Genomic DNA, 25,509 nt, shown 5'->3' with positions numbered 1-25,509 from the left:
AGGATGGCTATGACAAGTCTAGCCGTATTTCTTCGGGAGACACTTGGAACTGGAGATGAAGTCTGGTCTTCCCCACCCCATCCTCCAAACCCCCACACTGAGAAATTTAGCTAGCCTGATTTGAAAAGGCATCGATTCCACTTCTTTCCCCTGTGGTGGTACCAGAACCTTGTGAATGAAGCTCTTGGTGATCTCATGATCGGACATATCCATAAAATCAATAAAAAGCAACATTTTCCAAAGAAAGAAAGAAAGAAAGAAAGAAAGAAAGAAAGAAAGAAAGAAAGAAAGAAAGAAAGAAAGAAAGAGAAAAATCTTTACAACCAGCCAAGGTGTTTATATCAATGGTAACAAATAAAGCCAGACATTAGTCCCATACCAGCTGAGGAAAGACTTTTGTTTTTTAAATGGCCGTGCCGTTTTCTTGAAAAGCGCATCTTTAAATTTAAACAAAAAACTACCGTTTGATAACCCCCTCCCCGGATGTGAGGAGCTTGACTGCACATTTGTTGCTGAACCCCTTCCAACACACACACGCACAAATACTTTTGATTAGTTTGGTTCATGCCATGTTCTAGTAGCAAGGAAAGGAAAAACAAAACATCCGAGCCTTGGGGGGCAGCTAGTTTTATACGCAAGTGCATAGGCTGAGGACTCCCGTCTGTAGAATTTCCTCTCTAGGGAAACTCAGCTGGTTCCTTCAGAGGCTCCCGTCTCATCCACTCCAGCCAGGCTTTTTCAAGCCACTGTGAAACCGGCGTTCTCTCTCCTGCATTTCCCGTCTTCCTGTTCTAATTGTTGCCTTTATAATGTATTGATTCTCTTTTAAATACGCAAGCACCCTGGAAGCACTGACAGGCAGGCTACATAGCCATTCCGTATCGAAAAAATAAAGAGAAGGGTAAAAGAAGCCAGAATTGGCTGCGAGTCCTTGTTAGATATATACTTGGGGGCAACTCTGGGGGCTTTTGTCAGCTAATGCAAGGGTTTCCTGGCTCGAGTCGCCAGATCTTGCTGGACTACAACTTCCATCATCCCCTGCCACAATGGTCAAAGCCCCACTGGATCAGGCCAAAGGCCCATCTAGTCCAGCGTCCTGCTTCACTCAGTGGCCAGCCAGGTGCATCTGGGAAGCCCATAAGTGGGGGAAAGAGGGCAAATGCCCCCTCCCATTGGTGTTCCCTAGCACCTGGTGTTTAGAGGCATGCCCCCTGATACAATGGCTAGTAGCCACTGATAGCCCTATTCCCCATGAATTTGTCTAATTTCCTTAAAAAACCATCTAGATTGGTGGCCATCGCCACATCTGGTGGCAGTGAGTTCCACAGTTTAACTACATGTTGTGTCAAGAAGTACTTTCTTTTGTCTGTCCTGAATCTCTCAGCATTAAGTGTCAATGGTGACCCCAGGTTGTAATATTATGAGAGAGGGAGAAAAACCTTTCTCTATCCACTTGATTCACACCGTGCATAATTTTATACATTTCTATCATGTCTCCTCTTACCCCACCCTCTTTATAAACCATAAAGGACCAAATGTTGTAGTCTTTTCTCATGTCAATGGGAAGATGGGAGTTGTAGTCCAACAACATCTGGGGGACCCTTCATTTAATGTATGAAATGGCCCTCTAATGCTTTGTAGAGATGGCTGCTATTTGATATGGTAACTTTGCTGACCATAGCAAGAGTGGCAGGACTTCCTCAAGCAAAACTGAGGTGTATCCATCTCAGATTTGCCCCTCTGAATTCAATTTAGGGACAATTCAATTTCAGTGAATTCCATTTAGGGCTGAGTTGTGTCTGTGGGGATCTAATACGAAATGGTGAGTTTGCTGGAAGCTTTTGTTTCTAAAAAAAACCACCCCCAAAAACCAGCAATCTGTAAGCAATTCCCCCCCCCCAAACGAGGAAACCATACAGAGCAATTTCAAAGGCTTCATCTCGTCAATTACACAGACATTATGTGAGACAGTTATGCAACCTGACTCTTGCGCTTAATTAATTGGCTTAGGGAGACAATTACAGCTATTTTAGCAGCTGTGATATACGAAAATGGATCCCTATATTGTGGCATAAAAAGTGTCTTTGATTACCCAACAGGTAAGAATGGCACTGCATAGTTGTACGAAGTGCCTCGGTTCCTGCTCCCCAGTCCCCCATTATCCGAAGATCCGGACTCCCAGCCAAGATCTGCATCTCAAAAACGGCAAGCGAGGACTCTAAGAGCCATGGGTCGAAGGGGAGATGGGGCTTGCGTTTTGCTGACAGCTGCATTTCCCAACCCCAAATGGCAAACTACTTTGGAAAATGAAGGGAGTTTTCCCCAGCGACAGGGAGGGAGGACAATGCATAGCAATCCCACTGGCTGTGTTCAGACAGCCACCCTAGCCACGGTTTAGAGCAGGGTTTCCCAATCTTGGATCTCTAGATGTTGTTAGACTACAACTCCCATGACCCCCAGCCACAATAGCTGGTTAGGGTGATGGGAGTACCAGACCAACAGTTTCTGGAAGCACAAGGTTGAGAACCCTTGGCCTAAAACCGCAGGACCGTGGCTGCCATCTGAAACCCACACCCACTGTATTTACCTGAATAGAAGATTTTTATTTATTTAATACCTTTATATACTGCCCCAGACCAAAGTCTCTACAGATGACTCTGCATTTAAGACGACTCCCTTTAAAAGTACAGGTTAAATACAGGTCACATCTGTATCTACCCACAAGGAAGAGGACCTTGAATTTAAGACGCCTCCACAATTTCTAACATCAAAGAACTTGGACAAAGCCTAGTCTTGGATTCAGGTAAATACAGCACTACTACACAAAGTCACAGAATCCCAGATCAGTGTACAAAACACAACCTATAAAATATTATGTGATTCTATCGCTCTTTGACTCATCCCCTTCCTTCCTTCTATTCCTATACCTCCTCTTCTTGTAGCGTCCTCTCATTCACTTTGTTAAAATCTTCTCTAAAATAACTGGTCTTAATTCATTCTGATTGGCAGCAGGTACTGTAGGAGAGAAAGATAATAATGACAATCGAGAGCAATTACAAAAAAACCCTGCAGAGAACTAACCAATGCCTTCAAATGATATAGATCTGTTTGGGGGTTTACAGCAACACACCTGCTTATTTGTCCCTCTCCAGTTCTAAGGCCATCTTGGGCAGCTGTGCCACTCCCCCCGCCATATTCTAACAGATCAGGAATTCCCAACTTTGGGTTCCCAGATGTGGCTGGACAACAACTCCCATCCTCCCCAGCCACAAATGGCTTTTGGCCACTGTGACAGGGGGTTATGGGAGTTGTACGCTGCAGGCTGTGGATGATGGGAGTTGTAGGCTGTGGGTCCAAAGCTGAGAGATAACCTACTTGGCCTCTTCTGTGCTGGAGGCGCCTTCACTGTAGAAAAATAATCATGAGGCATCCAGATACAAGGAAGCATATATTGGGGAAAATTGGCAGGAAGATTAAAAAGGGAGTAAGGTGAATATCTCTGCTTAGGGAAACCTGCCTGCAATGTATAGGTCAACAGGGGCCTGGATGTAAAGGAGATATCTGTATGTCATGAAAAGACTCAACAGAAAGTTTGATGGAGGGTGGAAACAGCTGAGGGTGAAGACAGACAGCTTATCTGGAGGGCGATCACCGCAGCTTCTGCACCCAAAGTGTGATATTTAGATGCACAACTGAAGGCACGCACCACCACGCAGCCAGCTGCCTGACTGGCGAGATCATTCTCACGAGAAGAAGACGCACGTGTCCTCAATCCTGCTTGAGTGCATCTGGCTTTTTTTTTTTTTTAAAGTGGCACATATTTGTATTCATTTTTAACCTCTGCCAGCAAAAAGGTCACAGTTGCCAGATTGCCCCCCATAGAACTTTTCCTGATCCACATGGAATCATGCTGAAAAAATGGAGAACTCTCCCCCGTTCCTCCCACCCCCGCCTCGCACACTGCGGAGGGAGTACATCAGTTTGGTGCCATCACGCCATTGCTACTGTTTTGGGAGACCAACAACTGCCTTCACCCTGAGACTTCATCTTCACCCCTATATATCTGTAAAAGGTTATAGAGTTTGGCAAGAGTCACGCATTGTTCCCTGCCCCCCACTTTCCTGGCACAGCCAGAGATGACCCATCCCCAGCTTCCGTCCTCATGCCAAAATGTAACTGGACGCGAACAGATGTCAATGAAATTATGCTGGTGCCTTTAGAAGTGGCAAAGGGGTGCGTGTCGACTTGGAGGCGGTGTTGACTGGCGTCCCGGTTGTGTCTCCTGAAACTGTGGCTGGTGGCGATGAGGTTGGATCCGTGGAGTAATTCCAATGGGGCTCTCCTTTGGACGTCCAAGAGCGAGAGAGAATGGGGAATTCTGGGACTGAACAGCACCCAGGTTAGCTACATCCATCGAGGTCGTATTGCAAAGGGTTGCCCCGATGGTACTTGAGTGTCAAACGGCACTTCTTTTGGAACTGTTGTGGGTCGCTTCTTCCGCTTCCTCTCTGCTTTGGGGGGTTTCTTGGTTTATTTTTTTCTGGCTGCCTCTCCAGTAAAAACACTGGATCTGAAACTCCCAAATCATTGGCGGTTTTGCCCATCTCTCCTTTCACCAACTGATGCATATGATACGTTGACGTACAGCCTCAGATCTTCTCCGTTGCTTGCCCCAAATAATACAAATGAACCTGTTCTCCTAAATCACATCTAGATCCGCTTTTGAGAGGAGGACAGAGGTCTCCTTCCCTTCCCTAACGACACGACAGTGCTTCAAAATACGACACCAGTTTTCAGGGTAGAACCTGGGCCTCCATTTTGCTCGAACATCCCCACACAGCCTCCTGTCTTATATTATATTATATTTCCATATATATCTATATATCTCCTCTTTTTTTAAACTTTAAAAAGGACCCTCGGCTTAACAGTCCACCCTTCCTAGTCACTATAAAACAGATTCCATGTTTTCGCACCACTCGTGGTCCTCGAGGTTGTAGATAAATTTTGTCCTATGGGGCGGGTTCTGGCCCAGGTTGTCCAGGGTTAACGTGGAGGCAAAGAACTCGCTGGTGCTGAGCCCCCCTTCGTGGTTCTTGATGTATTTCTTGTAGTTCTTTCTCAAGCACTGCCAGGTGGTGGTGTACAAGATGAACGCGAAGGACTTCAGGGCAATCGCGATGCTCACGTATAGGTGCCTGTAGACCACGTTGTCGTACAGGCCGCAGGCGCCCTGCTCCCCACAGAAGGTGCTCCAGAAGAGGCAGGTCGAGTCAATCCCCACGCCAAAGATCAGCGGAGGAGGGATGAAGCCTGCAAACAGAGAAGAGGGTTTGGGACTGATACGCGACCCTGCACGTGCAGACAGTTGCCTAACACACCATCTCCAGAACAGGGGTGTGCATGAATGGTTCGTTGCCGAATCGGTTCGCCTCGAACTGGGCCGGTTCAGAAGTTCAATGGCGGACCGAAATGGGGGCACAGTTTGATCGTGGTCCGAAATTCCATGCATTCCTATGGCCATTTGGAAGGTACCACTGCATTTCAGTGAGCATTCCCTGTCATTCATTCTAGTACACGTCCTAGAAGCATGGTGTCAGCCAAGTGGACTAGGAACATAGGAAACTGCCTTGTACTGAGTCAGACCCTTGGTCCATCTAGCTCAGTATTGTCTACACAGACTGGCAACAGCTTCTCCGTGGCTGCAGGCAGGAGTCTCTCTCAGCCCTATCTTGGAGATGCTGCCAGGGAGGGAGCTTGGAAACTTCTGCATGCGAGCAGGCAGGTACTCTTCCCAGAGTGGCCCCATCCCAAGGGGAATATCCTACAATGCTCACACATGTCTCCCATTCAAATGCAAACCAGGGTGGACCCTGCTTAGCAAAGAGGACAACGCATGCTTGCTGCCACAAGACCCGCTCTCCTCCCCTTCTTAAAGTGCTTGTGTTCTAGCAAAGAAAGCAAAGACAAAGATGGAAACGCAAGCTTTGGTTTCACTTACCTAACAAGCGGAGGAGAAGGAAGAGAACCCCCAACGCGTAAGACTTCAGCTCTGGGCTCACTGTTCTGTACAGAGGAGACATTCAAGCAAAAAAGGGGGGGAAATGATTCCTATCTCCCGGCTGCTTTAATTAACAGACCCCCCTCAGCTATGCTTTGCTGTCAGCCAGGATGACACGGTCACTTCTTCAGGAGAGAGAGAAAAATCATTAATGGGCTCTTTTGCCGCCTGCTTCATTTCCAGCTGCCTTGGTACTGGAAGGCAGATACAGCTGCAGCCGCCTGATAAGTTAAGGAATGTAGCAGTCTTGTTAATAACTAATCTCGTAAAAGGAACGCCCCCCCACCCCAGACTCCCCTGCAAATCGTCACCCTGGCAGAGGCGGAATTATGTAGTAGCAAATGTAGCATTTGCTATGGGCCCCACGTTTTTGAGGGCCCCGCACGCCCAGCTTCCAACTGGGAATTAAAGTTGAAACTTTACCTCTTTTATTTGGTCCATGTTAGATAAAATATCCCTTTTCTGCTAAAGGTGTGTTTTAAGAGAAGGCCCAGCACAGCATCTGTTCAGTGGCTGTTGCTGGTGCCTACCACATTTTTCTTTTTAGAGTGTGAGCCCTTTGGAGACAGAGAAGCATCTCTCCACTCTTTATTTTTCTATGTAAACCACTTTGAGAATTTTGATTGAAAAACGGTATATAAATGTTCACTGTTCACCAGCTGCTGGTAGCCAAAGAAGGGAGAGCTCCCATCGCAATGTTCTTATAAAAGCATTTTCTGGGGGTCCTGATTTGGATCGGGACTGTGGAACAGGGGGAGAGGGTCCGGCCCACCAGCCCTGCTGATTCCCTGACTGGGATCACTCCCTCCACAAAGCGGCTATTAGCTGTAGAGAGGAGATTTATTTTTGTGTCCCTAAGTTTTCCTCTTGGGTGGGGTGGGGGGCAAGCACAGGGGGTAAAGAGGGGGCCCAAACCCCTATGTTCAAGTGGGGTAACATTTTCAGGGTATGCCCAAAACTCACCAGGCACTTTTTGCTTCTCCTGGCGATTCCTGTAGAATTCCATAAGATGATGTCACCTTAGGATCACAGGAAGCGGCCTCCTACTGAGTCAGACCCTTGGTCCATCCAGCTCAATATTGTCTGCACTGACTGGCAGCAGCTCTCCAAGGTTTCAAGCAGGCGTCTCTCCCATCCCTACCTGGAGATGCTGCCAGGGAGGGAACTGGGAACCTTCGGCATGCCAAGCAGATCCTCAACCACTGAGCTGCAACCTCATCCTCAAATTGCGGGTGGGGGTGCCATGATTTCGACCCAGAAGTCCCCATCAGATCAACACCACAGCATAGTGGGTTCTGGGGGGGGGGGCGGTGGAGATGGCTGCCAACAGGAGCGCTGGATGCCTGGTGAGTTTCGCACCCCACTGAAATGCCCCCCCCCCGCACTTTGCCACCTACACCGGGGATCAAAACCAGAGGGAAAGACTGGACCGCATTGCTCCAATCTGCAGCAGAAACTGCCTCCGGCCGCATGCCGTTTTGAACCCGGCCCCCAAGGCCGGAAGACCTCACCTGATGAGAATGATGACGGAGGGCGTCTGGGCCATGGCCCCGATCATGCTGCAGACGCACATCACGCAGAGGAATGTCAGGAAGGCTTCTTGGCATCCGGGGCTGGGACACTTCCCGGGGACGACCGTGGCATTCTCGGCTGGGACCCGACTCAGGCATGCGCAGCCCGTGAGATTCTGCAGAGACAAGGCAGCGGGTGAGCAGCAGCAGCAGCAGGCCAGAGTGTCTCCCCCCAGGCAAGAGGGGAAAGGCAGAGCTGCCGGCGAGGATGCCGCTCCCCACCCCTCGCAAAGGACACACCACGGATTCTGCTTTGGGTCGGGGGCTTCTCCGTTGTGAGCCCCTCCTCCTTGTGAGATCATCCGGGGAGGTCCGTCTGCACTTGCCCCCAGCTCGTCTGGTGGCTACTCAGGGACGGGCCTTCTCCACTGCTGCCCCAAGGCTTTGGCATACGCTCCCTGCTGAAATAAGAGCCTCCCCATCTCTGACAGCTTCTTAAAGGGCATTAAATTCACCCGGGCTTTTGATTAGAGACGTAGAGTGTCCGTCACTGTTCCAATGGTTTAATTTTTGTTTTAATCGGTGCCGTTTTATTGTAAACCACCCAGGGACGTGAGTTTTGGGCCATGGATAAAAATGCCCAATAAATAAATAAACAGAAGTAGGCAAGTTTAAAAAAAAACATTTTGAGAAATTTGGACAGTGTAGGCGGATCATGTAAACCAGTGGAGTAATCATTTCGCAGTCGGAATTTCTAGAAACCTGCTTGCTGGATAAAAAGAAAAGGTGGAATCCTGCACCCCAAGTGTGTCCTGCCGTCCTGCAGAACCAGAGCCTAAACATGGCGCTGCCCTCTCTCTGTCCCAATTCTGCCATGGCATGCTGGCCTTGTGCATCTGAAGCCAATGAAAAAACCCAAGGACAATGCATTTGGCACCGGCGGCTTGGACATGGCGTGGGGGCTGGCCCTCTAGGAGCAGCATGCCTCTCCCTTTCCTCTGTGACCCCCACTTGGGCTTTTCCAAGCCTTTCAAACAGGCAGGCCTGCGAGGAAATTACCATCCGCTCAGATCCCTTGTGAGCCCAGGCATAAAAGGAAGGCTCTGTGTCCCTGCATTAGGCTAAAACATTTCCAAATTAAAGCTCCTAATTACTTTTGGATTCACCCTCCCTTCTCGCCCACCTCTCCTAATTGTGCTGGAGTGCATTAAAAGGAGAACATTCGCACGGGGCCCCCCTCCCTGCCTCATTCTGGAGTCTTGGCACAATGAAGAGAGCCGAGATACGGTCGTGTGAGGTTAAACCCCTCTCCTGCAGAAAGTCAGGAATCACAAAGCGGGGGAGCAGAAACGCAGAGAGAGAGAGAGCCCCCCGCCTTTCCGCCCAAGCCCCTTCAACAGGCGCCAGCAGACTTGGAGGGGATTGGAGGGGATTGATGCCAGGTCTGAAAGCTGGTGCCGTGAGAGATAAGCTTTATCAATATGCAATCAGAGAGGAGAGAAAGCGACTGCATTCCCTTTGATCTTCCATACTGGCACTGAATGTCAAAGAGGGATCTCAGAGAGTGCCAGTCAGGGATTTCTTTTTGGTCTTTGCTTTGCCCTCCTGGAATTTCTGGGGATTTGTCTGGGTAGACAATCCTGAGCTAGATGGACCAGAGATCTGACTCAGTAGACGGCAGTTTCCTATGTTCCTAAACTAGAATGCCACTCCTACCTACATATCAATCATGTGACTGCCCTACTGAATTCTGCCCCTACCAGAAATTCCAGGAGACAATTCCAGGATGGCAAAGCCTGCTCGCAAGCCAGTTTGAAATTGGTCTAGATAATCTGTTCCATCCAAGGCTGCCTGGAGTTGAGAAGCCACCACCTTCTCAATCACCTTGGCCAACCACGGGAGATTGGAAACAGGCCTAGAATTACTTAACTCTGAGGGATCAAGGGTAGGCTTCTTCAAGAGAGGTCTAATAATTGCCTCCTTTAAACAAGGAGTTCCAACCAGTTTGTTCATGTACTCAGGAGTCACAAAATCAAACTGATCCAATTTAACCACACACGAGGAGTTGCTAGACACCCCCACTAAAGACTCTGCACTTATTGTGGAATCCAGGTCGGCTCAAATACGAGAGATTTTGTCCACAAAAAAACTCATTAAAAGCTTCACAGCAGTTAACTGATGGCTTCAAAGCCAGAGCAGAATGGGCCTGTATAAGTTCCCTCACCACTCTTGGCAATTCCACTGAACTCGAACCTGCGGATGCAATGCGAAGCAAAGAATCGCTTCGTTGCCACACGTATTGCCAGAGCATAGGGCTTCAATTGTGCTCTGTGCTGTAATCTGCCAGATTCTAGTTGAGTCCTTCTCTACTTGTGCTCTAGTTGTCTACCTAGCCACTTCAGCTCTGGTAGTTGTTCCACAGACCATGGAGTTACCTTAGAAGCGAGTTGGAGTGGATGCTTAGAAGCGATCAAGTCCCTAGTGAGCTCGTCATTCCCATTTCCCACCAGGGCATCAACAAGATCACCAGCAGAGCCAACAATAAAACCCTCCAAGGTTTCTTGGAATCCTGTTGGATCCAATAGCCTCCTCGGGAGGACCATCCTAATAGGCCCTTCACCCCTGCAGAGGTGACTAGCGGCTGCAAAATGAACCTTCACCAGGTGGTGGACTGTCAGAGAGGAGAGCTGGTCTGGTGGTAGCAAGCATGACTTGTCACCTTAGCTAAGCAGGGTCCACCCTGGTTGCATATGAATGGGAGACTAGAAGTGTGATCACTGCAAGAGATTCCCCTTAGGGGATGGAGCCACTCTGGGAAGAGCAGAAGGTTCCAAGTTCCCTCCCTGGCAGCATCTCCAAGATAGGGCTGAGAGAGATTCCTGCCTGCAACCTTGGAGAAGCCGCTGCCAGTCTGGGTAGACAATACTGAGCTAGATGGACCGAGGGTCTGACTCGGTAGAAGGCAGCTTCCTATGTTCCTGTGTAATGGGGAAATTGTCGGTGTCCCCACCCAAGGAACACCGCCCTGATCAGAGCAAAATACCAAATCGAGCATGGGACCAGCAATATGTGTCGGACCGGAGACCACCTGAGAAAGGCCCACAGTTGCCATGGCTACTATGAACTCCTGAACTGCCCAGTTCTGAAGTGCGCATTGAAGTCACCCATCACCATCAGCCTGGGTGTCTCCAGTGCCAACTCTGTGGCCCAAATCTGAGAGCTTGGTTAGGGATTCTGTTGGGCAGTGGGGTGATCAGTACACCAACAGAAGTCCCAATCTATCCCTGGTCCCAAGACTCAGGTACACACACTCAATCTAGGCAGGTGCTCCGACAGGGATCCTGGTAAGGGATATGCTGTTCTTATCAATGGAGACTATTTTAAAAACCACACCTGCACTCAGAGCAGGGAAGGAGAGCAACAGGGTCAACAAGTAATGAGGCCTTGGGGGCAGGAGTGGGGAAGGCCCTATCTCTTAGAGCATGGGAAGAGCTCAAGGGCCATCTCGACCAGCATCCTGCTCCCCGCAGTGCCAAGCAGATGACTCTACCCACACAGGGCACCAACGGTCCTCCTTGGTCTTCAGCAACTGGTAGACTGCCTTTGCACATGGAGGTTCCATTCCCAACCGTCATGGCTAATAAGGACATCAGAAGAGCCCTTCTGAGTCAGACAAAAAGCTCATCAAATTCAGCCTCCTGCATCCTGCAGCGGCCAACTCGATGCCTCTGAGAAGTCCACACTCAGGACATGAGGGAACGGGCTTCTCTGCATGGCTAACTGATAGGCAAGAATGGACGGGTCTTTGGGCCACATGGCACACCTTCCCTCATTAAGGAAGAGGTCACGGTGAGCTCCTTGCCTTTCAGAAGCTGTTCCGGGGAGGAGAGGCAGCGTCATGCATTTGTTAGAAAGAAGATAAAAACTGGCGAGGGCTTTTGAAGATACTGCTGAAGCAGGAAACGGCAAAGCAATGCAGTTTGGAGAGATAAAGACAGAGCGGAGGAGATTGGGATAATTGGATCTGGTGAGCGTTGCTGTTTGAGCAGAGCAGAAGCTCCGCTGTGATGGGTTTGGGGCCCCCCTTCCATTCAGAAAGAACCCCCACATCCCTGGAAGAGCAAACGCAGCATGGAATGCGTTTTCCGTATATGTTCCCATCAAGGCTGTTGTCCCTTGAGGATGCTGGGATATGCAGAATTGCTTGAATTCCTCCTAGGCTGACTCACTGTAACCTACTCAGAGTGCTAAAATGTCCGTAAAGGAACACACACATGTACACAGAGAGAGAGAGAGAGAGAGAGCGTTCTCAATCCTTAGATATCAGCTCAGCCGTGTCCACACAGATGAGTCGGGGCTTCTATCCAAATAGCTGGGCCTGGAGAACAAAGAGAAATTATCCTCCTTGTCAAGTTGCAGAGTTCTGCTGAATTCACAGCCTGTCATTGTCTCTCTCCAGAGGGACGTTGAGAGGTGGATGAAAGGGATACAGAGAAGGGGGGAAAGCGAGGACAGACTAGATGAGAGAACTGTTCTGTTTGGGGGCAATCTGCCTCCTGAAGGCTTCCTTCCCAAGCAATGGTTAGTGAGTGGCGGCAAACATGCTCCTTGCGTGGAGCTCCGTGCAAAAGAAAGCTTCCCAAATCCCAGCTGCTAACACGGGGATCTCTTCCTTCCCCTCCTCGCCACACTTGCTGCTCACAAATACACATTTTCAGAATGGATGGAAACGCAGACGAGCCCCTTTTGTGGCCATTTCCAGTCATTCTGAAATGAACCACACCATGGAAGGAATAAGAATTCCAATTGCAGTGGCTGGTGGTTTTTTGTTGTTGTTTTAGCCCCGCTGTCCTACAATGACACTGGCCTCATTCACACAGCCGTTGGAATCTAGGTTTAATGTGGGTTACCAACACTGAAGTGATTGTGTGAACCCACCCCAAGGTGGTTTATGACCTGAGATTCATACCTTGGCCTGGATTCACACAATCCCTTCAGGGCTGGTAACCCACATTAAACCGAGATTCAAATGATTGTGTGAATGAGGCCATCCCATGGGGAATACGGGCAGTGGGGCCACCACCGCAGGGAGACCCTTGCCTGAAATCACTCCTGTCTGGAGCAGCCAGTACAAAGCAAGGATGTCAACAAAAAGACCTACTTTAAAGGCTGGCAATGAAAACAAGTTAAAGCTGTAGTGGAAGTTAAACATCAAAAAACATTAGACAAAAAGACACAATAGGTGAAAATGAACGTAAAAATTAAAACATTTTTTTTTGGTACACTGCAGCTCAGTTCACCCTGCAAGTGTTCTGTTCCCCTCTTGCTTGTTCTAGGAAATCTGGGAACGTTCTTCGACTCTGAGGAAGACCCCTTGAGAGGGGAGGTGCAGAATTCTCAGGAGCGACTCTGCAGCAGAGGACTAGAAACTTGGTTTTTAAAAAGAAAGCGTAGGTCCCCAGGAAACTGAATTCTGATGCCATCACCACATTTCAAGCCCTTTCTGTGCTCCTGTAGAACCGTGGCCTACAGCTGGAATTCCCAATCTTGGGTCCCCAGAAGGCCATGGTGGCTGGGGATTCTAGGAATTGTAGTCCAACAAGACCTAGGACCCGAGGCTGAGAGCCTCAGGCCTGGAGCTTGAGTCCCAGAATGCTAGCCTCCTCTTCCTAGACTCCAGAGGCCCACCTTAGGACACAGCCCCACGGTGATTGTCCCCCGAGATTGCCCCAGTTTGCCAAGATGGGCTTTGAATTGTGTGCTCTACGCCTGGCAAATCTCTCCAGAGCTGGAGGGGGACTGTGGGTGCTTTCCTATGGTTGGGGGTGGGGTCTCTGGGACCTTGCGCCTCTTGAGACTAGGAGAACCCAAGGAGATTTTGCAAAATTGCAAACACGGTGGGTTAAACTGTGCAAAAGAGAGAAATAACACAAATGCATTTGAGACACCTAAGAGCTGTCCAAACAATTGGATCTCGGGTCAGAGAAGCCTCCTACCCTGGTTCGGGAACTGCCTGCATTCCCGATATTTGATCAGGAGTTAGATAAAAGCAAGGTTGGAGGCAGGGAGCTTGCTCATCTCAAAGCCCAGCTGGGTAGGACAAGCATGCCCAACCCAGGTTTTGTCACCTGCTTCGGACTGAGTTAGGTGGGAAAACTGTCCTACCCAGTTGGGGCTTGACAGATGAGCAAGTCTCATAGTTTACGATATGTTTCGTATCGTATCATATCGTATCGTATGGTATCGTATGAGTTTCTTCAGTCTGCAAAAGTCTATTTCTCTTGACTGAGAATTCAAATAATGTGAATGCATCCAGAGAGGTCTGTCTGCAGTTGCCACCTGCTTGTCTGGTGGCTACTCGGGGACAGGCCTTCTCCATGGCCACCCTGAGATTCTGGAATGTGCTCCCAGCCGAAATAAGAGCCTCCCCATCTTTTGACAACTTTAAAAATGTCTCTAAAGACACATTTATGCACCCAAGCTTTTTAACTAGACTTGTGGTTTTAAATTGTTTTAAGTTTTTTAGTTTCTCTTTTAATTTGTTTTGTGTTGCTGTGAACTGCCCAGAGACGGAAGTTTGGGGCGGTGTGCAAATATAATGAAAAGAAAGAAAGAAAGAAAGAAAGAAGATAATTCCCATGCTTCTGCTTCTTTGTGTGGTATAAGCAATGCCTGGCAATAACCTTGATCTGGTGTGGGGTCTATAGGGTTGTGATTTGGGTCTCTTCTGCATTCTGCAGGGTGTATGGTAAATGAACAGTATGTGGCTGTTGGGAGATTCCATGGAGCTATACTGGTGGGGTAAATATGTCCAGATGAATCTAAGAAATAAACTGGAGTCTCCTGAGCAGAGAGAGAGTGAGAGCGAGAGCGAGAGCAAGAGCGAGAGAGAGAGCAGTAAATCTGGAATACCGTGCTAGTGCATCCAGCAAAGCAGGCGGATATATATGTGATCCCATCTGACCCACAGACTGGAGTGAAGGAATCGGTTTGGCATTTGCAGTGGCTATTGCAGGCAGAAGTTGGGGCCAGGCTGGAGGCTGGTGCTGATCTGGAAGAGAGGAGAGAAGGGGGAGGACTCAGTCAGGAAGAAGACCCAACAGCATTGCCCCCACCCACCCACCCACCCACCCACCCACAGGAAGCCACTCCTCCCTAGAAGGCTAAAATGCTCCTGGCTCTGATGGCATGGAAGCCTTCAAAGGGCATGAAAGGTGCTCTAGGGATGGACAGAACTAGATGGACGGTTTATAATGAGGAACAGCACCTTCCAAATTGAGTGGAGCAGATGCATGCTGGGGGAAACTGGAAGTGATGCTCAGCTGAAGTTGCCTCACCACCAAGAAAGGCCTGGGGGGTCCAGGGCCATGTTGGGGTTGGACCACAGCCAGGGGCAGTGGGAAGGAGGCGGTGGGGGGGAGGGCTCACTGAAATACAGAACACACCCCCTGACTGCCCCCCCCCATAACTTTAGCCAAATCACAGCTCTCCTGAGGGCAATTACCAGGGTAACGGAATCAAGCACGTTACCCCTTGTTCAGCGACGGTAGCCATAAGCAAGTTTTCAAGTTGATATTATACCGTAGATACCCACGGGCTACAGCCCCAATGACCCACTGCTCCCAGGGAAGCCCCAGAGGTGGTCTTCCACTCACTCGTTTCCATAGGGAACAGTAACCCCAGCCACGGGCCCCGTGTCACAGCCCAGGAAGAGGAAGGAGACGTAGCAAGCCGTGGAGACTAGGTTGACCAGCATGGCCATCCGGATGGCTCCGAGCGCGGAGAGGCTCAGCTTCTTGACTAGGAGGCCACCCAGGAAGATGCCCAAGCAGGCGCAGGGAATCGCCGTCATGCCTGCAAGAAAAGCAGAAAGATGCCGGAGGGATCCTTCATTTGGCAAACACAAGGGAGAGCTGCTGTTTTCGGAATTGCATTGTCGTTTCCACAATTGCTAGCTTGCATTTGAAAACGCAAGCGGGGGGGGGGGGAGGAAAAGAAGGCTCTAGTCCTCAAGGCTGAGGAGTGCATGAGGAATGCCCCAGGATCTCTCCAAAGCCAGAGGAGTTTGCAGGCTGGATATGAATTCTGGTGGTGGAGGGTGGGGGCTTCATGGCCACGGGGCCCTTTGCTTCTCCCCTTCTGGGTGCAAAGGAGATGCTCTTCCACTGAGCTACAGCCCTATCCTCTTGGTGGAGAGTGTACTTCTCCCTCCAGAGACCCACACCGCTACAGTCAGCCCCGCAGCTCTGTGCTATGGGGAAACTGTGTTCAAATACCGTATTGACCTGAATACAAGATGACTCTGGATTTAAGACGAGCCGCTTTAAAAACAGAGGTTACATACAGGTTATGCCTACCTTTACTCAAAAGGAAGAGGATTCTGAATTTAAGATGACTCCCTGATTTCTAACATTAAAAACAAAACAAAACAAAACCGTGTGTGTGTGTGTGTGTGTGTGTGTGTGTGTGTGTGTGTGTGTGTGTGTGTGTAGGGGGAGAAATAGTCTTGGATTCAGGGAAACACGGTAATTCCTCCTGTGCTGGAAAGACAAGGGAGGATTCCATCAGGCTTGTTAAGCGATTTCCCCAATTGTCCCCCGCCAATGCTCCTGCCAAAGTCCTAATGGGCATACAGAGACGAAGCAGGCAATAGATGGATGGCAGAAGACAGAAGCCGGATGCTTCGGAAAGATAATGTCATTGCAAAGCGGGGCGGAGATGAATCCAGGCGACTTTTTGCTGTCTCTCTCCTTTGCTGGCTGCATTTCCATGGGCCGTTCTGCCTCACCCCTTCCTTCATGTAAGCAGAATTGTGCTGTCGAGTCGGTGTTGACTCCTGGCAACCACAGAGCCTCTCTGTGGTTTTCTTTTGGTAGAATACAGGAGGGGTTGACCATGGCCTCCTCCCGTGCAGTGTGAGACGATGCCTTTCAGCACCTTCCTATATCGCTGCTGCCCGATAGAGGGGTTTCCCATTGTCTGGGAGACACACCAGCGGAGATTAGAACCAGCAACCTCTTGCAGGTTGCCCAGGAAGGAAACCCAGCTGCCTACTCTTAGTACTCAGACTTCTGCTGCTCCTTATTACTAGTCTGTGACGAGTGAAAAATGATGCTTGGCGAGTGAAAAAAAGTCCTGATGAGCAATATACCAACATAGCTGGATGAGTAAAATATTTTGTCTGGCTGATAAACTGAGCCAACATTTCTTCACCCCTGAAGATGCACAAGGAAGAACATCTGTGACTGTGCCGCTGCCTGCCTCTGGCTGGTATGCCACAACTTGGCAGCGGATATCCAGGACCGGTGGTGGAGGTCTCTCTGGCTGTGCCAGCTGCCTGGCTCTCTCTTGCATGTGTGCTCAAGAGAAAGAGCCAGCCAGCCAGCCCAGCCAGAGAGACCTCCACTGCTAATCCTCTCTACAGCAAGCAGTGACGCACCAGCTGGAGGCAGGCGGCGGGCAGCGTAGCGGCTGGTCTTCCCAGCAGCGTGCCACTGAAAATCATTTTGCAAGCAACTCTGGGCATGCATGCCATAGGCTGCTGCTGACCCCCACTCCTACAGGTCCTGTCAACTCACCCAACAACTGGTTGGCCGACGACGTGGTGAGGTTGAACTGCTGCTCCAGGTATTTCCCGAGGAAGGCTGCAAAGCCAGCGACCACGGCAATCTCCATGCAGGCTGCGAGGACGATGCAGGTGAACACCGGGTTGGAGAGCAGGTGCTTGGTGACCTTGGGGATCACTGGAGGGGAGGAAGGAGAGGAAAGGGGACTTTACCAAGGGGCACCCAGCTCATTGAAAGACGTCAGCTCGGCGCCATTTCAGAAAAGGTTGCTGCATGTGCATTGAATGGAACACCACACATGTGAATCACTGTGTGTGTACAGTAGGGATGTGCAAACAGGTTCGATGTCGAACAACCCTGGACCGAGCACTGCCTGACTGGGTCACGCAAAGGTCAATTGCACAGGCGTGGTGGCCTCCAAAATGGCTGCCGCGCCGGAGGGGGAAGGCTCAAATGGGCCGAAGAGCTGGCCAAATGGGCCAGTTGGGGCTGTAAGGGAGGCCGGTGGGGGGAGGGGAACCTCCGCGGGGACACACACACACCCCGTTACCTACAACAACTCCCCCGAAAGGGGTAAGTAAAAAATAATTTTGTTATTTTAAAAAAATGTTCGTGAACCAGCCCGGACCGAACCGACCCAGGGGGGTTCTAGGGGTTGCTGGACCAAACTGGCCTGGTATGGTTTGAGTCCAGTCCGGACTTGAACTGAACTGAACCAACTGGTTCCGTGCACACCCCTAGTGTGCTATCGCTGGATCAGCCATACTGTGTGCACCGATTGCATGTGTGCTGACCGTGCTTTCTCCAAGCTTTCAGATTCTTGATGCCGACCTTGGAATCACAGGATTTAAGGAAAGACTAAAAGGCTGTGGAACCTCCCTGCACTAGCCACACTGGAGGGTGCCAAAGGCTGTAGCCGCAGTGAATGGAAGGGGCCATCCCTCTGTGGTCTATTGGATTACTGGGCATGATTCATGATGAGATTCTCATTTTTATTCTTACCGCAACAAATCCCATCCGGGGTTCCCTGTAACAGGCATTTCCAGATGTTGTTGACTACAACTCCCATAAGCCTCAGCCAAAGGCCACTGCAGCTGAGGATTCTGGGAGCTGTAGTCAACAGCATCTGAGAATCCAGGGTTGGGAATCCCTAATTTAGACTCAACGGCTTTATCCGGGGTTGATTTTGTTAGGTGGGCAAACTTCAACTTTGCAGGATCTTTTTTCCCCTCCCGAAACTGGAACCCTGAGGCCCACCAACCAGAGGTGGAACCAGATGTAAAATGGTGGCTCAAGGAGGCAAACACAGAATTCAGCCCAGGAATTCCACTTTCCGTTCTGCAAGGGAGCTCACAGTCCCTGCTCACCAAGCCTGGAAGATGATCTACGGCAAATAACCCAGAGATGGATCAGGAGATCCCAATCTGCATCCGCGTCTGTTCTAAAGTTGACAGGGCCATCTGGTGGCCGCGGAGCATATTACAAATATGGAAAGTTCACTTAGGATTGCCAGTTCAATGCCGCAAGAGCTGTGTCTACTGGGGCCCATATTCGATTCTTTGCATCCTGAAATATTGTGACTGGGTTTTCTCTCTAGGAAGGGCCCACTCTCTTCTGAAGGAAAGCTAGAGCCAATTTGATCTGTTTTTTGCAGGCAGACACAGTGGATTTCTGTCCAACAGGTTGCGCAGATATGCTGTCCAACGTTGACTCTTGGCTTGCGCTTTGTTTCTCCCCCAGTGCAGAGAAGTTCAGCTTCCCGTGGGTTTCTCCCCTCCCCTCCTCACTCTGCAGCCTGGAGTCTGACTTTGGGAAGGGTAGTAGCGTCCACCGGTCACCACAAATCCCCCTCAGCTTTGTGGGGTGGGATTCAGAAACCTCTTTGTCAGCCATGGTGTGCCCTCCCGGAATGAAAGTGGACCACGCTGAGACTTGTAAGGCTTGCATTCCTCAGCGTATCGGGAAATCCCCATGTCCATTTCGAATTATCCCACAGATCTCCTCACGACCCTCCCCACTACCCACAAAGCAGGAGTCACTCTTTGTTTCCGAGGGGCGAACACCAGAGCCGAGAGAGTAAGATTGCCTTACAAAGTCACTCTTAAGCTAATGAATCAGACAGCAGGTTTTCTACTTCGGTGCGCATTTTAATTATTCCGGAGATAACGCAGCTTGAGCAAGATGGAATGCTAATAATGCAAGCGCCTCGCCTTAATACCTGGTGACTAACTCCGCCATGAATTAAATGTGAAAATCATTACATTTGAAAATTATCTCTCTGAAGTGCTACCAAAACCTCTGCAGAACTCTTGGGCACATCTGCAAATGTCTTTCGCTCTCCTCCCTACGCTGCCTTGCCTGGCGTCTGAAGAGCTGCCGTTTCCCTCCTGAGTTGGCTCTTCCTTTGGACGCTCCAAGTTTCCACTCACGGGCTGTCGTATGTGGGGGAGTGGGGGGAAGAAGCTATGGGGAAACCATCCAACTGGGAAGAATGTTCTAGGTTCGTCTTGGACTTGCCAGTTTAGGGCGTGTAGGGAGGATGCGATAGTCAGGAAGTATTCACTCACTTGGTAGAGGATTGCTGACCTTGTGGTAGCAAGCACCAATTGTCCCCTTTGCTAAGCAGGTCCTGCCCTAGTTTGCATTTGAATGGGAGACTACATGTCCAAGAACTGTAAGATATTCAAAACTATATAGAGGATCGATGTCAGTTGAGACAGCCACAACAACAAAACAAAAAGCAGCTGCAGAATAGAAGATTTATTCCAATGCATTTTGACTGATATCGTGTTCAAGGAATATTTTTACTGAACTGCCTGAAAGAGGTACTTCCTTGCACCCTGCCTAGGATTCTTGCAAGAAAGCACCTCTTCCAGTCAATTTCGTGAAAGCATTCTTTGAAAACACTATCAGTCGAAACGTGTTAGAATAAATCTTCTGTTCTGCAACTGCTTTTTGTTTTGTTGCTGTAAGAGATACCCCTTATGGGAGGAGGCTGCAGCTCAGTGGAGGAGCATCCGCTTGCATGCAGAAGGTCCCAGGTTCAATCCCTGGCAGCATCTCCAGGTAGGGCTGGGAGAGACTCCTGCCCGCAACCTGGGAGAAGCCGCTGCCAGTCTGGGTAGACAATGCTGAGCTAGAGGGACCGATGTTCTGACTCTGTATAAGGCAGCTCCCTACGTTCCTATGGAGTTTCCACTTCAGCACCAGAACATGGACAGCTCCGAGGGCAGGAACCTCAGTCAGAGTCAACCAAAGTAAAACAGCTGGATACTGCTGCAGCATAAGAGAAGATTGCTCCAGCAAAGCATAGCAGCAGACTGTTGGCTTCTATAGTTGCTACCTAGGCAGGGTGAATTGGCTCCAACCTTTCCCTGGAAAGGCCCAGTTCTCAAAGTGCTGGCTCTAGTGAGGCTGGGAGGCCTCCTCTATGACCGGGAAGACCAGGACTTCTTTGAGTCAGAGGATGCAGGCGGAGCTGTGTCCTTGGGTAGAGGTGGGTGTGCTGGCTCGGGTTCACCTGGTTCTCCCAGTGTGGGGGATTCTGGCAGTGAGGAGTCACCTGTGGTTTGGATCCTGTCTTGTTCCTAACCTGTCCCATCCCGAAGGTGGGGGTATCCTTGATGCAATGTCACGCCATTCTAAGAAGACAAGAACAGCCCTGATGGATCAGACCCAAGACCTACCCAGTCCAGCATCCTGTTTCCCACAGTGGCCTACCAGATGCCTCTGAGAAGCTCACAGGCAAGAGGTGAGGGCATTACAGATGTGCACAAACCGGTTCGGTGGCCTATTCACAGACTGGCGAACCAGTTTGGAAGACCGGAGTTTGAGCCGGTTCGGAAGTGAGGAGGGGGTCGCTTTAAGGCATGCACACGCTGGCCACTTCTGGTATTACACTGACTAGAACGGTAAGAGGGTATACAGCCGCCCTGCAACAGCGATTTTGACAGCAGCACTAGTGGGGGAAATGTGGCGGGAGAGGTAAGAACACTCTCCCAGTGCCTTGAAGCAACCTCCCTTCTCCCAGTTCCATGCACATCCCTAGAGAGCATGCCCCCTCTCCTGCTGTTGTTTCCCTACAACTGGTATTCAGAGGCATCCTGCCTCTGAGCCCGAAGGAGGCCTGTAGCCATCAAAACTACTAGGCACTGATATTGGTCCGATTCCAGCCAGCAATGGCTGTGGGTGGGGAGCATGTATGTCAGAGAGACAGCCACTCTAGATGGAAGGTTCTGGGTGTTCCATCGTTATAAGCGGCTCAGCATCAAAGAGCTGTTCTCCCTTTGATCTCTCCACCTGTCTTTGCTGTACAAAGGCATCTGTTTTTCCCCACCTTGGAGATTTTAAGCTCATTTTGACATGAGTTTTTCGTCCAGGCACAGAAACACCCACAGGGAGGGGGACCGTTGCCTCTCCGTTAGACAGTATGACTCTTGCATTTAGATGGGATCGCTTCATCTCGGAACTTCCATTTTCTCCCCCAGCTCTGTCAGACTCGCCTCTCTTTGGCGTATTCCAGCTGGCCTTCACCGGGAGCTCGGTTTCCAGTTCTACATCTCAGCTAGTCCTCTTTGTGTGACCTTTGCAGGATGAATGGATGAGCACAGAGGACGGAGAGATGTACCTTCTCTGGAACATCTGTATGAACGGTGCACAGGTAGGACTCTCATAGGAACAGAGGAAGATGCCTTCTACAGAGTCAGACCCTTGGTCCATCTAGCTCAGTCTTGTCTACACTGACTGGCAGCGGCTTCTCCAAGGTTTCAGACCAGAGTCTTTTCCAGACCTACACGGAGATGCTGCCAGGGATTGAACCCGGGACTTTCTGCCTGCAAAGCAGATGCTCTATCACTAAGCGAAGGCCCCATCCCCTAAGGGGAATATCTTGCAGCTCCCACATGTAGCCACCCATTGAAATGTAAACCAAGCTGTTCAGATTTCTCAGTTAAAAGAGTTCCAAAGAAGTTATGCAGAAGCAATATCATGAGAAACTGAGAAGAGAAGAACCGCCCTGCTGGATCAGGCCCAAGACCTGTGTAGAAGCAAATAAGGTTCATACCATTACTATATTCTGGATAGTGTGTTTTGTAACTGTTTAATGGGTTGATTTTTCTTTCCTTTTCCTTGTAATTTGCTGGCCAAAGATAGTAAGGTAACATAAAGCAAGGTGGACCCTGTGCAGCAAAGGGGAAAATTCATGCTTGCTGCCACAGGACCAGCTCTCCTCCATAGATCCACAGACTCTCTCTGCCACAGGGAACCTTGCTTGTGTTGAGAGAGCTCTGCACATGCTTCTGCATGCACCGGCTGACCTCCCAACTCTCTGAGCACTCGTGCAAATGTATAGTACTAGCACAAGATGGTTGCACGAGCACGTTGTGCTAAATCGAGAGCTTCCGTTCCAGACGTGAGTGCTGCCCTTTGCCCTTGTCCAAGCGGTGGCATGCCTCATATGTTGTGCAGGGAACTTCTGTGCAATAGCACAAGTCAATTTCAGCTGGTGCCAGGGCTCTCTCTGGAACGGCTCAGTCGGAGCATATGACCCCCGTTTTGAAAGAGCTGCACTGGTTGCTAATTGGGTTCCAGATCCAATTCAAGGTGCTGGTTATTACATTTAAAAGCCCCTAATGGTTTGGGTCATGGATACATGAAGGACTGACTGCTGCCAAGGGTTTCTGCCTGTCCAGTAAAGTCATTAGAGGGGCCTTTGCTCCATGTGCTGATGTTGAGAGAGGCTAAATTACCGAACCAGGAGGGGTTCAAGTGGGGGCAAAACTGACCCGGTCCGGTTCGGACTCGAACCGAACTGGGTCAGTCGGTTTTGTGCACACCCTTAACCTGCATAGATCATCCTGAGATAAACAGAGGCTAGGGAAGAACTAACCCAGAGAGTGTTATGAAGCAGGAGGGTTCAGCTCCTTTGCCCATGGCAGCTTATTGATCTATTTACTATTTATATATTTGCATACTGCCTTTAGGGATTTGTGAGCCGGTTCGACTCAAGGTTGAGCCGAACCACCCAGACCAGTTCAGGGCCGGTTTGGGGGTGCTGGGGTTAAAAAGGGTGGTCTTCAGATTCCCCTGAAAGCCTGGGGGAGAGGGAGCCATGCAGATCTCGACCGCGAGCAAGTTCCACCGCCTGGGGACAACCACCGAGAAGGCCCTGTCCCCTGCGATCAAGAAGCAAGCCTCAACAAGTGTCGGCACATGGAGCAGAGCCCTCCCAGCTGATCAGGCCAGGTGGGCAGATTCAGCTGGGAGCAGGTGGGCCCTAAGCTCTCTGGGGCCCCAGTCCTTTGGCTCTAACCAGTCATCCAACTTGCTGGCTCTCCCAGAAGCAAGACACGTTAACGGGGGGGGGGGCTCACCTCTCAGCTGCTGGAAGCAGGAAGTGCCAACTTCGGCCTCCAGGGAGGGCCGCCGGACGACCCCGTTGCTTGGCTTGGGCCTCTCGTAGTCCCGTTCGGGCAGCATGGCCTGTTCGACCTCCGCCACGTCCTCGGGCGGGCAGGTCAGGGACTGGGGGAATCCGAACATCAGGAGAGACGAGAAGAAAAGTAAGGCACCACAGAGCAGGAAGCCCGCCCACCACGCGCCGATCCATCTGGGGTCCTCGGGGGTGATGTCCAGCTTACCTGCAAGGAGCAAAGGACACCGGCTGTGGGTCGTGGTTACTGGCACACTGGGGAACTCACCAGGATTTCGGATGTGTCCCAGGACGCCCGTCCCCGTGTAGCGAGACTTGGGAGGCCTCAGAATTCCAGCCCCGGCCCACTTCTTTAGAACAACAGGACATGGGCAAGTGAAGCGGCTGTATTCTGAGTCAGACCCTTGGTCCATCTAGCTCAGTATTTTCTGCACTGACTGGCAGCCGCTCTCCAAGGTCGCAGGCTGGAATCCTTCCCAGCTTTGCCACCTTCATAGGATCACTGGAAGCTGCCTTCTACCGAGTCAGACCCTTGGTCCATCTGGCTCAGTATTGTCTACACTGACTGGCAGCAGCTTCTCCAAGGTTTCAGGCAGGAGTCTCTCCCATCACCTGCTGCCAAGATCTTTTCAACTGAAGATGCTGCGGATTGAACCTGAGGCCTAGATTAAAAAGCAGTCAGCTCTGGCTGGCAGCAGATCTGGAGGCAAGCCCACAGAGAAGTGCGGAAGAGGTGCCTCATTGCCCCCTCTGCTGGCCAAATGAATAATCTCTGATACATCAAAAGAGGCTCACTTGCACATTATCAGTGCAAACCTGCATTTGCAAACCTGCATTGCAAAAGGAATAAACACAAGCTTTCAAGCTACACAGGGCTCTTCTTCAAGCTTTAGGGTCCGGTTTTCACATGCCCAGGCTGGCAGGCTGCCTAGATGGCTCTCCATCTTCCACACAGCACCAGGGAGGGTCATGAAAGGGACGCAGAGCTGCAGGAAGTCTCAATGACTTTTCAGAAGCTGTGCAGGAAAACATGTAAGGAACGCTGGGAAATGTAGTCCTTCCCAGGGCTCAGAAAGACAACATTTCCCAGCTCAGCTTCTGAGATGTTGCTGGGGCTTCCTGCAGCTCCACATCCCTTGAACAGCCCTCCCCAGTGCTGTGCAGAGGTTCACTCTCCATGGAGGTAAGTGCCACCTCTCCACAGGACCAGGGGAGAGGCAGAAATGACTTGGCTTTGACACTTTGAAGCGGAATCTTTGAACAGGTCAACAGTTTAATGTTTTGCCCTCGACATCTGATGAAGAGCCCTATGTGACTCAAAAGCTTGCAAATCTTTCTGACAATAGGTGGTCGACAAAAAAGAAACCAGTTCCTCCCACCCTACGTCTTTCAGAATATGACCCCACTCCTGTAAACACACACACACACACACACACACACACACACACACCCCATACAGTGCAAAGATCCCATCACTCATCATTTACACACAGGCAAAGGGCTTGCTTACTTGTGTCGATGAAGACAGCATCCACATAGATTTTGGTACAGAAGGAGCCCAAGATAAATCCACAGGCTGGGCCGAATACCAACATCGTAAACAAGATCCCTGCAAGGAAACACAAAACAACACCGAGGCATTAAGCGAGATGCACCAGTGTTCCAGTATCACCTGAGTGTGGCAGACCTATACCTGGACTGTACCAGTTCCAAATGAAAATGTGTGTGTGTGCGTGTGCGTGTGATGTGATGGAATGCTCATGCATCCAAAATAATTTATGCTCACAGAAGCTTTGTATAAAGTGGCACAACGGGGAAATGCTTGGCTAACAAGCAGAAGGTTGCCGGTTCGAACCCCTGCTGCGACTATATCGGGCAGCAGCAAAACAGGAAGATGCTGAAAGGCATCATCATCTCATACTGTGCGGGAGATGGCCATGGGAA

The 25,509-nt window shown here is 50.2% G+C and overlaps 1 protein-coding gene across 1 annotated transcript in view; it reads right to left on the bottom strand.

The window, feature by feature from the left end:
* Positions 1-316: 316 nt before the first annotated feature.
* The window catches only part of SLCO3A1 (solute carrier organic anion transporter family member 3A1), a 78,514-nt gene continuing 53,321 nt past the window's right edge, over positions 317-25,509 (bottom strand). Inside the window, exons 3-10 of the mRNA XM_053272783.1 lie at positions 25,076-25,174; positions 23,507-23,773; positions 17,148-17,312; positions 15,225-15,423; positions 14,482-14,620; positions 7,570-7,745; positions 5,999-6,063; positions 317-5,310 (exon numbers count right to left, since the gene is read on the bottom strand). Of these exons, the coding sequence (XP_053128758.1) occupies positions 4,946-5,310; positions 5,999-6,063; positions 7,570-7,745; positions 14,482-14,620; positions 15,225-15,423; positions 17,148-17,312; positions 23,507-23,773; positions 25,076-25,174 (1,475 nt within the window). The 3' untranslated portion in view covers positions 317-4,945. The remainder of the gene's footprint in view (positions 5,311-5,998; positions 6,064-7,569; positions 7,746-14,481; positions 14,621-15,224; positions 15,424-17,147; positions 17,313-23,506; positions 23,774-25,075; positions 25,175-25,509) is intronic.

The sequence above is a fragment of the Hemicordylus capensis genome, chromosome 10 (genome assembly GCF_027244095.1).
Source record: "Hemicordylus capensis ecotype Gifberg chromosome 10, rHemCap1.1.pri, whole genome shotgun sequence".
Lineage (NCBI taxonomy): Eukaryota > Metazoa > Chordata > Lepidosauria > Squamata > Cordylidae > Hemicordylus > Hemicordylus capensis.
The sequence above is the reverse complement of the archived record's forward strand: the minus strand, read 5'-3'. Positions and strand labels throughout refer to the sequence as shown.